At 41.2% G+C, this 11,725-nt stretch overlaps 1 protein-coding gene across 1 annotated transcript; it reads left to right on the forward strand.

Annotated features, from left to right (window-relative positions):
• The first annotated feature begins 9,183 nt into the window (after positions 1-9,183).
• On the forward strand, positions 9,184-9,504 carry LOC141619916 (secreted RxLR effector protein 161-like). Its single transcript, XM_074436925.1, has one exon. It carries the CDS (start codon positions 9,184-9,186, stop codon positions 9,502-9,504), a length of 321 nt encoding a protein of 106 aa, XP_074293026.1.
• Positions 9,505-11,725: the final 2,221 nt, after the last annotated feature.

An 11,725-nucleotide genomic window follows, 5' to 3' on the forward strand; every position in this document is an offset into this window, starting at 1 on the left:
TAAGAAATAGGCAACTTCCAGAGCTTTGATTTACAAAAGGCAACAATAGTTGGAGGCATTCTAGAGCAGTCGGCTACCGAGGTAGATCCATTAGATAGGGCCCTAGCAGCAACATGATATCCCGACTTGACAGTGAAAACACCATGTTTAGAGAATCTCCAATAGAAGGAGTCATCCGTAGGATGGCACGGAATATAAGTTGCGCGTATTTTCTTAGTAACTTCCTCTCCTGGATCAAACCCAAGAGAGGAGAAATCCCATCTCCTATGGCTATCATGAAGCTCACCGACCAGGAGCGTAGTATCAATGGGAGCATCAATAATATCCCCACAAAGATCCTGGAGACTATTGCCCTCAATCCATTTATCCTTCCACGCATTGAGACGAGAGGAAGAGCCAATAGTCCAAGCAATGTTGTTGTAGATAAGATCAGAGCCCCAAACAAGACTTTTAAGGGCCCATGACGACGCTTGGGGAGCCTTCCAACGTTTCTGGAAAAGTGTATCATCTTGATAACCAAGTTTGGGACCAATAACTTTACTAATGAGACTCCCTGGAACACTTAAAATTCTCCAAGCAGACTTGGCAAGGAGTGCTTGGTTAAAACAACCAATATTGCGGAAACCAAGACCCCCTTCTCCAACCGGCTTACTAAGGAAATCTTTACTACACCAGTGAATAGCCTTATTAGTTCTAGTTCCACTCCACCAAAAATGCACCATCAGAGACTGAAGCTTTGATGTTACACTTACCGGTATGCGAAATACCGATAGAGAGAAAAGAGATAGTGAAGAAAGAACAGAACGGATAAGAGTCAATTTACCAGCCGCAGAGAGAAAGATGTTGTTCCACGAGGATAGTCTTCGCTTTGTTTTGTCAACAAGAAAACTAAACAGGTCCCTTTTAGATGACCCAAGACTCGTTGGTAGTCCAAGATAGTTTCCAAGATCGTGCCTAGAAGCAAAATTGTACTCAGACAGACATTTCTTGGCCGTCATGAGGGAGCAGTTTGGACTGAAAAGAATAGATGACTTATCTTTGTTAAGGCATTGCCCAGAAGCAAGACAGTATTCATCAATAATGTTCATAAGAAAGTCCAAATCCCCAGAGTCACCGCGGATAAAAAAGAGAGAATCATCAGCGAACAATAAATGGGAGATTGCCGGCCCGTTCTTGCATATTTTGATGCCCCTAATGAGGTTAGCATCCTGGGCATAGAGAATCATTTGAGATAGGACTTCCGTGCACAATGCGAAAATATACGGGGATAATGGATCCCCCTGCCTGATCCCACAGCAAGGTTTAACTTTTTCCATAGGAGCACCATTGATCAAGATTTCATAAGTAACAGATTCAATAGTGCTCATAATAAGGTGAACCATAGAATCCGGCAAATTTAACCTAGAGAGCACCCCTCTTATGAAATTCCAGTTTAGTCTATCATAGGCTTTACTCATATCAGCCTTTAAAGCTATCATACCTTTCTTACCGTACCTCCTATGATTAATAACATGAAGAACCTCTTGGGCAATAACAATATTATCAGCAATACTCCTATTTGGGACAAAGGCACTTTGAAAAGGACCAACAAGATCATCCATAACCGCTTTCAATCTATTAGCAATACACTTTGTAACCACTTTCATAATAACATTGCAGAGGCTAATCGGCCGAAAATCCCCAACTCTCTCCGGGCAATCAGTTTTCGGAATAAGAACAATAAAAGTCTTATTAAAATCTTTATGCACATTACCCGTGTTGAGAGTGTAGAGGGCTCCATTAATGACATCCTTCTTAACAATGGACCAATACTTTTGGTAGAAGGCCGCCGGAACGCCATCAGGACCTGGTGACTTTAAAGGTCCCAATTGGAAGACAGCCTGACGAACTTCATTTTTCGAATAAACACGGCCCAATTTGGCACTATCTTCTGCACCCACTTTAAACTTAAGATTTTCAAATAAATAGCCGTATTTATGAAAGTAATCTTCAAAGTATTCAGGCTCGGATTCAGAATTAAAGATAGAGGCGAAGTGTTTATAAAACAAGCCACCAATCTCCTTTATATCAAATGTCCAATCGTTAGTCACCTTCCTTATACCCAAGATAGTGTTAGCACCAGAGCGCCCTTTTACCCAATTGAAAAAGTATTTAGTGCACGTGTCACCCTCACAGTTCCACTTCATTTTTGCACGTTGACGCCAATAAGCACCGGCAGCAAGTGAAAACTCCACAAGCTTTTTATGACATGATTCGTACTTAACAATATCACCACCACTCTCAATATCCAGTTGGTAGGACTCAAGATCCTGATCAAATTCACTCCACTTTAATCCCCATTCGTCTTTTTTATTACAGGCCCAAACTCTGAATGCATTATTTATTCGCCGTAATTTTGACAAAAGGATATGCGGAGCATCACCCTTCTCATTTCTTTCCCAATATTCTTTAACCAGACCACTACATTCGGCATGATCAAAACACCATGCCTCTAACCTATAAAATTTTTTCTTGGTATTGAAGACCATATTTGTATCAAGGATTATAGGCGCGTGATCCGAAATTTGAATAGGCAAGTGTTTGATGAAAGTAGAAGGGAATAGCGTAAGCCAGTCATTTGAAGCAAGACCCTTATCAAGTCTTTCATAAATTCGGTGCGGATTCTCCCTATTATTGCACCAAGTGAATCTAGGTCCCTTAAAAGGGATATCCATCAGACAATGAGTATTCTTCCAGTAAGAGAACAAATCAGCTCCTCTAATCAACTTGTCACCACCTAACTTATCAGACGAATACTCGACTTGGTTGAAATCTCCAAAAAGCAAGAAAGGTCTATCGAGGGAATTAAGAAGGCAAGAGAATGATTCCCACACAACACCCCTTTTTGAATGATTAGGTTCACCATACACACAGCACAAATACCACGTACTACCCTTACATTGATTAACCAAGAGGATAATGATATTAGAACTGATAAAGATACATTCTAATTTACAGCTGCTTTTCCAACCAATCCAAAGCCCCCCCTTAAGGCCATCGGCATCACATCCAACAGATTCAAGGAAGCCCATTGGTCGCAAGAGCATATTAACCGATTGTACATCACATTTTGTTTCAGAAAGGAAAATGAAATCTAGATTATTTTTAAAAGTCCTACATATAGCTCTAATTTTAGGAATAGAAGGGTTAAGCGGGTCCTTAAGACCCCTACAATTCCAAGCCAATCCTTTCATAATAAACAAGTAGGTAGAGACCACCGCATCCGGGCCATCCAACAACCTAGCCAAAACCCAGCCTTCACCCTACCCAACACACCTCATACAAAAGACCCCCACACCCACATGATCAAGAGGAAACACCACCACCATATTATCAAAGCCAGCCAAAGAACCCAAAGCCAACCATACAAAGCGAAGAAAAGGACCTAAAACCCCATACTCATCATAACGAGAAAGGCAACCTCCAAAAAGACTAGCTGGGAGCCCAAGAAAAACAGGAACACGAAGGACAAACAAGCTCAGAACTTCAAACCTCAGATACTTGACCCACGCCTGGCCACGACGCAACAACAGAGACAAACCAAAGAACAAGACACCACAAGGACTCCCTTTTCACCCAACGATTCCTCCCAGGACCACCACTAAACAAGCAGCCAGACCAAAGCAAGGTCGAGACAGCAAGACACTTAAGAAAATAGGGGGAGGGGACTGAAAGGTGGGGGAAATGGGGGGATCACCATAACAGTCCCAACCAACACAGACTGATACAACCAAAGACCAAGGGGACTAAAGGTGGGGGAAGTGGGGGGATCACCATAACAGTCCCAAAAACAGCGGAGAACCACAAAACCAACACAGACTGATACAACCATAGACCAAAGGCCCCAATCCAGAGGTGGGGGGAATGGGGGGATCACCCCAAGATTGGGACCAAACACAGCGGCGACAGGACAAGGAATCGTAGAGATGGGAGCTTCAACAAGGGGACTTAACCCAGACAAACGAGACGGTAGTCATAAAAATCGTCTCCTTAACTACCAACCAACCCACTCAACAAACAGACCACACAAGGAGGTCGACAGACAGCAGGCCAAGGAAGAGAGAGTTCGAGCCCGAGAGCAATAGGCGGAGGAACCCCGTCAATCGTGCCAAAAAGAAAGAGCTATCAGCCTAACACCAAACAAAGCTACAAAGTAGCCAACCCATCACCGACCACAACGCAAACAAACACTCCGACAAAGAACAGGCGAAAAGACAAGGAACACCTGCTGTCCAGGCGACGCAAGAACAATCGAGACCCATCACAGAAGGAAACTCGACCTCCACAGTCGAAACGGAGCAGGCCACATAAACGAGATGAGAATAGGGGTAAGAAGGTATTAAACCAGTGATAACCAAAGGGTCATCGGAAAAAGGCCAAAGAGGACCCATCACCGACCACAGACCGTCGGCGATAGAGTGGTGGGGTGAAAAGAAAGGTTAAAATCGTGGGGGATGCAAGGTATGAGGAGTGTCGAACCGCCGGAGATAGGAAAGGGAGGAACCCATCTCCGGCGATTGGGTAGGGACCGAAGGAGGGCGGCAGGTGTGGAGGGTGGAGGCGGCGGAGCAGGGATACCTGGGTTTGGGGGTTTGGGGATTTGGGGATTTTAGGGATTTAGGGATACCTGCTACAGTCTTTTCGTGCTATATAGATGCAATACTATCCTAACTCGAATGCCAACTGATTCTTGTACGTGTGATGTTGGCTATATGTCAGGCATTACATCTTTACATGCTATATGAATTTGCGTTGACTTGCTTTGGTATAAAGAGTTAGGAGGACTTTTGGGGTTGACCAGGAGTATCCCTACCGACAGTTGGGGCAATCTCTTTCGGGATAATGGGTTGACCTCTTTCAAGTTTGGCTTTTTCATTCGCAAGAGTCGGGAATCGAACTCCTAACCCCTAGTTTAAGATATGAGAGTCCTTACCACTCACACCAGTCAACTTTGGTAGTTAGTAGGACTCTTAATTAAATAGTTTTGTCATTATTTATTCCTTTGACGGCTTTGTTAGTGTTTAAGAAATTAGTTAATTTCCTATTATTTGTATTTCTTAGTTAGACTAGATATTTTATATTAGGTGGAATAAATATATAAAGACTTAAGTTTTATTCTAAGTTAATTAAGAGAGAGATTTGAGAGCACAATAAAGAGGGTCGATTTGTGAGATTCCTTCTAAAGAAGAAAACTCAGTTTGTTCCGGGCTCTATTATTGGTGTTCGTCTGTCTTTGAAGATCGGAGGAGTTTGTTCAGATCTTGGTAGGCCTCAAGATTATTTGTGCTTCGTCTTATTGGGGTAATCTCTTTTGTTCCTTTGAGACAACTATATTTGTTGGTAGAATAGGATATACTTTTGGCTCATATTGAGCGCGTGTGTATCGGTCTACTGTTGTACTATTTTCTACACATAGTGAAATTTGATCTCCTGCGCTCGCAGGGTGGACGTAGCCAATTATTTTACTGCTGAACCACGTAAATCTTTGTGTCAACTTTATTTACATTCGTTATTTATTGTTCTTATCGCCTTATCAATTAACTGTTTGGGAACGAGACGCCTCCGTTACAACATCTGGATAGCTCAGTCTTCATCAGGTTGAATAAGTTGATGAAGCTAGGCTTTAAATTGACTGCTACTATTCTTATTGTTGTTAGTTTATACTTTTATACATCATTATCATCAGCAGGGTAAAGAGGGTAATAATACAAAAGATTTGAGTGAAATGGGTTGCCTTGATTCACTGTTGGAAATCTTCAAACCAAGCTCATGCTGAGGATCAACCTGTCTGCGGCGGCGGCCTCAGGTTCCTTCTTTTTTCCTTTCTTACTCATCAGAGGGATAATTATGCTATTCTTCAGACTACATGTTTGCTTTGCTAAGATGATTGTATTCTCCAATTCACTACTACAGTACTATTTAAACACTTGCTGTCGATATTTGCTAGCTCCTTATTCTTTTTTTATTCCTCTGTGATTGTCAAACAATAGAGAAGATTATAAGTTCTTTTACAATTTCTTTGTTTGACCAAAGAGTACCTTGAAAATCAGTTTCTGTGTACAGCTCTTCACATGCACCCTCCTGCACGTATTTTTGGTCTTTACAATTCCGACCTCTGAGAGTATTTTTCCATTTGATGTGTACCTTTACCTTGTCCTTCAGCTTTGCCTGAATCCCGATACTTTTGACATACATTGAGTGATCACCAATGGTAATACATCCAGTGCTGAACAACTGCTGGGTAGGTAAAAATGTAAAACCACTTCTAGGAGATATTCTGGCTATTCCCAATCATTTCCCAGTGTTGGTTTTATCTGTTAAGGAGTCAAATATTCTTTCCCATAATCAAGGAAACAAATAACCACATTTATCTCATTTGACAGTGTATCTCGTGTATATTGCTAGCTTTGATTACCAGATTATTCTTTTGTATATCTTGTCCATATTTGTAGGCTTAACCCTAGGTCTAGCTCTAGTATTTATACTCTTGTATTTCACCTATTGTAATTAATCAATTTACAGAACAATGTATTTCACCTATTTTAAGTACTTTGTTCTTTTCGTTGATCATTTTACAAAATACTCATGGTTGTACCCTCTAAAACGAAAAACTGACACATTAAGCATTTTCACTCAATTCAAATTACTTGTCGAAAAATACTTCAATCGACCCATCATACAATTTTTCTCGGATAACGGAGGAGAATATATCAAGATTACTCCCTCGTTACTCCAACATGGCATTTCCCATCTTACCTCCCCGCCTCATACGCCCAAACATAATGGGTACGCGGAGAGACGTCATCGCCATATAGTTGAAACGGGCTTGTCCCTCCTCACTCATGCACAAATCCCTACTGTCTTTTAGCCACAAGCTCTTGCCACTGTCGTGTACCTTATTAACCACTTACCGACACCCACCCTCCACCATGATTCTCCATACTCACGCCTTTTTCGCACCACATCCAACTATAATAAGCTCCGCGCCTTTGGCTGTCGCTAGACCTAGCAAAAGTATACCGAACCCGAAAAACCGATCGAAAATACCTGAATCGACACCTGACTGTACATCCGAAAGGTATAACTGAACTTCACCCCGAAACCTGAATCGACCTGAATTGATTCGAAATCGAACCGAATTTGTAATATCCGAAATAGACCCAAGATCGAATGAACCTGAACCGTTTCAACCTGAATTGTTTTAATCCGAACCGATATATACCTGAACCGATTTTAACCCGTACATTGATGACTGAAACCCAACATTGAAACCCGAAATGACCCGAATGTACCTAGGCGTCGCATCTAAGGTGTCTTTTTGTACATGAGTGTCACCCATTTGACCTTAATGAATTATTATTATATCGTAGTTATACAAAAAAACATTATATATTACTTTTTAAAAATAAAAATTATTTGTATTATATAAAAAAAAACATTATATATTACTTCTTGATATCCGATCCGATTATGACCTAACTCGAATCTCATCTGCTTTGATATTGACCCGACTCGAACCTTATTTGCTCCAATATTGACCCGACTCGAACATGTACCGACCCGAAATATCTACAACCGATTAAAAGTGAAAACTGAATCCAACCTGAGTTGAACCGAACTGAAATCGAAAAAAAAGATAAACCGAAATAACCCAATCCGAAAGAACCCGAACCGAAACTGATCCGATTGACCCGTTTGCCACCTCTATCCCTGGCTTCGACCCTAATCCTCCAACAAACTTGACCCTAAATCCATTGCCTGTGTCTTCCTTGGGTACTCCACTACTCAAAGTGCGTATCACTGCCTCGATCCCGCTACTAATCGCATCTACACTTCTTGCCATGTCACCTTTGTGGAATCCACCTTCCCCTACCCTCGCCTTGCCTCATGCCCACCCGTTGAACCCACTCCTCCCTTCTCTGATTGGTGTGAACCACCCGTTATTTTCCTGCCCCACACTCTACTCTACCCTCATCTACACCACCCATCCCTACTCCTACCTCCTCTCCTATACCGTCCCCTCCCACCTCCCCAATTCCCTCCTCTATCTCCGCTGCCACTCCAGCCACCACACAGGCTCCCACTGAAACCGCTATACGACCACCAACCCGTGTTGTAACCCGACTTTCCAATAATATTCGCAAGCCAAATCCCCGATATGCCCAGCTAGCTATTACCACTACGTCCCACCCCCTCCCGACCACCACAAAACAGGCTCTTGCTTCCCCTCACTGGCGTGCCGCCATGATCGAGGAATACAATGCGTTAGTTTGAAATGGCACTTGGTCCCTTGTTTCACCTAACGAAGCTCACCATGTTGTGGGTTGCAAATGGGTGTTCTGTGTCAAATACAATCCTGATAATACGGTTCAAAAATACAAAGCACGCTTAGTTGCAAAAGGGTTTCATCAACAACATGGTATTAATTACAGTGATACTTTTAGTCCGGTCGTAAAACCCGTCACAATTCGGCTGCTCCTTTCGATTGCTCTCAGTCAAGGATGGTCCCTTCGACAACTTGATATCAACAATGCTTTTCTTCAAGGTACGCTCCATGACACTGTTTTCATGACTCAGCCACCGGGTTTCGTAGCTGACGACACCTCCTCTCATGTATGTCGATTAAACAAGGCGATCTATGGTCTTAAACAAGCTCCACGGGCATGGTATACCGAACTCAAAAATTACCTAACCCATTTTGGCTTTCATGCTTCCCTAGCTGACCCCTCATTGTTTATTTACAATCACAACTCACACATTATATTTGTCCTTTTGTACGTTGATGATATCATCGTCACCGGTCCCTCGACCTCCTTTCTCACGACATTCATCTCGCAACTTTCCACTCGCTTCTCCGTCAAGGATTTAGGCTCCCTCTCCTACTTCCTAGGGGTGGAAGTCACTCCCAACAACAAAGGGCTCCTACTCTCTCAAACAAAATATATACATGACCTCCTACAACGCTATGACATGCTTGACTGCAAACCGTCAACAACTCCTATGCTCTTCTATCCCCACCTCACGACTACTACCAATGATACTCCATGTGATGCTGCCACTTATCGCTCCATTGTGGGAAGTCTCCAATACCTCTCCCTCACTCGCCCCGACATATCCTTTGCTACTAATAAGCTTTCTTAATTCATGAAACAACCACAAAACACACATTGGATTGCTCTCAAGCGACTGCTCCGCTATTTACACGGCACTATGCAACTCGGTCTCCAACTGCATCGCTCCAATCCTCTACAACTTCATGCTTTCAGTGACGCGGATTGGGGTAGTGACAAAGATAATTACCTCTCCACCTCCGGCTACCTTGTCTATCTCGGTAAAACTCCCATTGCTTGGTGCCCGAAGAAGCAAAAGGCCACTGCTCTATCTTCCACCGAAGCCGAATTTCGAGCAGTTGCAGCTGTCACTTCTGAAATCTTATGGGTCTCTTCTTTCCGAACTGGGCCTTAATTTCACTTCTCCACCAGCGATTTAATGCGATAATTTAAGTGCCACGCACTACTCCGCCAATCCTGTTTTCCACTCCCGCATGAAGCATGTTGCATTGGCTTTTCACTTTGTGCACGAACAGGTTCAAGCAGGTACTCTTCGTGTTGCGCACATCAGTGGCGATGATCAGCTCGCCGACATACTCACTAAACCACTTCCCCGACGGACAGTCTGTCTTGCGGGGGAATGTTAAGGAGTGAAATATTCATTCCCATAATCAAGGAAACAAATAACCACCTTTATCTCATTCGACAGTGTATCTCGTGTATATTGCTAGCTTTGACTACCAGATTATTCTTTTGTATATCTTGTCCATATTTGTAGGCTTAACCCTAAGTATAGCTCTAGTATTTATACTCTTGTATTTCACCTATTGTAATTAATCAATTTATAGAACAATATTTTTCATCACTTTTTTAATCTTATATTATCTTGATATCTTGATAATGAACCAATCATTTCCCCGTGTCAATATTATCTTATGATCTGGATTTTAATACTCGTAGTAAAATACTCCCTCCTATCCAGACCAAAGGTTACATTGATTTTTCGGCACTATTTATGATTGTAGAGAATATTTGGTATTATTTGTAATATATAAGAGAAAATATAGTCATGTGAGATCTTGTTTGATTTATCGTAATGAATGCTACAAAAATATCAAATTTTTATAATTTTTAATAATGTGTAACTAAAGATAAGCACGTTGCAAAAACGCGCCTTGACAAGTGTGATAAAGTCAATGTAACCTTTGGTGTGGATGGGAGGGAGTAGTTGATTGTGTTTCTGTATTAAAGAGATGATATTTATTTCCTTTTTTTCTATTTCTAAGAGGTGATATTGAATTATGTGGCTGTTTCGCACTTTTAAAGAGAGTATATTTATTCCATTGTGATAGGCTCGTATTTCTACTATTTATTTAGCATATTTTAAGTACAATAAAGTGACATTGGGATGCGGTTTTACATGATTTACGTACTACATTCTAACCATTTTGTCCTTCTCTATTTCACTCATACCCCTGTGTCCATCTACTACTTCTCTTCTCCTCTCTTCTCTCTTTCATGCTTTTCCTTATCTCTGCAGCTTTTCCTTCGTTATTTTTCTCCTCTTTTCTCCCAGTCAAAACAATCATCATAATTCCTCTTTTTTTTGTTTTTCTTTTTTCGAGAAAGCAGCTCACCTATCAGATCAACAATAATGGCGATCACGAATTCAGACCAGCTGATACGAATAGCAGGTAAGTTGCCCTGTTTATTATTCTGATTTTCTTTCTATATGTTAACTATTAGGTGGATTATTGTTTTGTGACTTAAATTAAATAATTTAGGGTTTAGTTTTTTGTCGGGATGATAATGGAGTTTTGAGCGATGATCGGAAGCAAAGGCATGTCTTGAAGGTTACCATGGTACAAAACATTTACAAGCAATTGAAGAATTGAAGACATGAAGATTTGAAAGGATGAAGCAATTGAAGATTTTAAGCTTCGGTTGCATAAGGATCGATTTCAAATGGGTATATCTTGAGTTCTAGGGCTCCTATAGATGCAAGGCCAAGTGGAGGTGAAAGCTTATGTTGTTAGCTTTCCAACGATAGGTCACATGCCTCATTTGGCCAAGTAACGAGGGAGATATGGCCTTCCGAAAAAGTGTTGTCCATGCCAAAAACCGCACGGTGCGGTTTTCTCAGTCCCAAAACACACAAGGTGCGGTTTTCTTGCTGCCCTGTTTTCGTCAAACACCATTAGCTTTGTTATTCGAGGCCTCTTACTCCCAATTACGTTTAGGCTATAAATAGGCGATTATATTAGGTTTTCACACCTCTTATCATCTTTAGCTTTATTGTGGAATCAATTTGTAATTTGAAGAATTATCATCTTTTAATTGGGTTTTAGATCTAGTATGGAGAACTAATCTCTTTTTCTTAATCCAACTCAAAGGTGTAAACTTTGGTTGTAAGACACCATAATCTTTCCTTAATTTTCGTTATTGTTATTAATCTCTTGTGTTTTATTTGTTAAATTTGGAATCCTTGTTTGATTATAGTAATTAAGTGTGATTTCCTTGTTACTTAATTAAATCAAGTTACTTAATTTATTGTTGGGTTTATTAAGTGTGATTTCCTTGTAATCCCATCTTGCAACAACTTGTTATTAGACTAATGAATGTGATTTCTTCTTGGT

Source organism: Silene latifolia, chromosome X, assembly GCF_048544455.1.
Source record: "Silene latifolia isolate original U9 population chromosome X, ASM4854445v1, whole genome shotgun sequence".
In the NCBI taxonomy this organism is placed as follows: domain Eukaryota; kingdom Viridiplantae; phylum Streptophyta; class Magnoliopsida; order Caryophyllales; family Caryophyllaceae; genus Silene; species Silene latifolia.

Excerpts from the sequence above, each read along its gene's own strand:
- LOC141619916 (XM_074436925.1), top strand. The coding sequence starts at position 9,184 with ATGAAACAACCACAAAACACACATTGGATTGCTCTCAAGCGACTGCTC.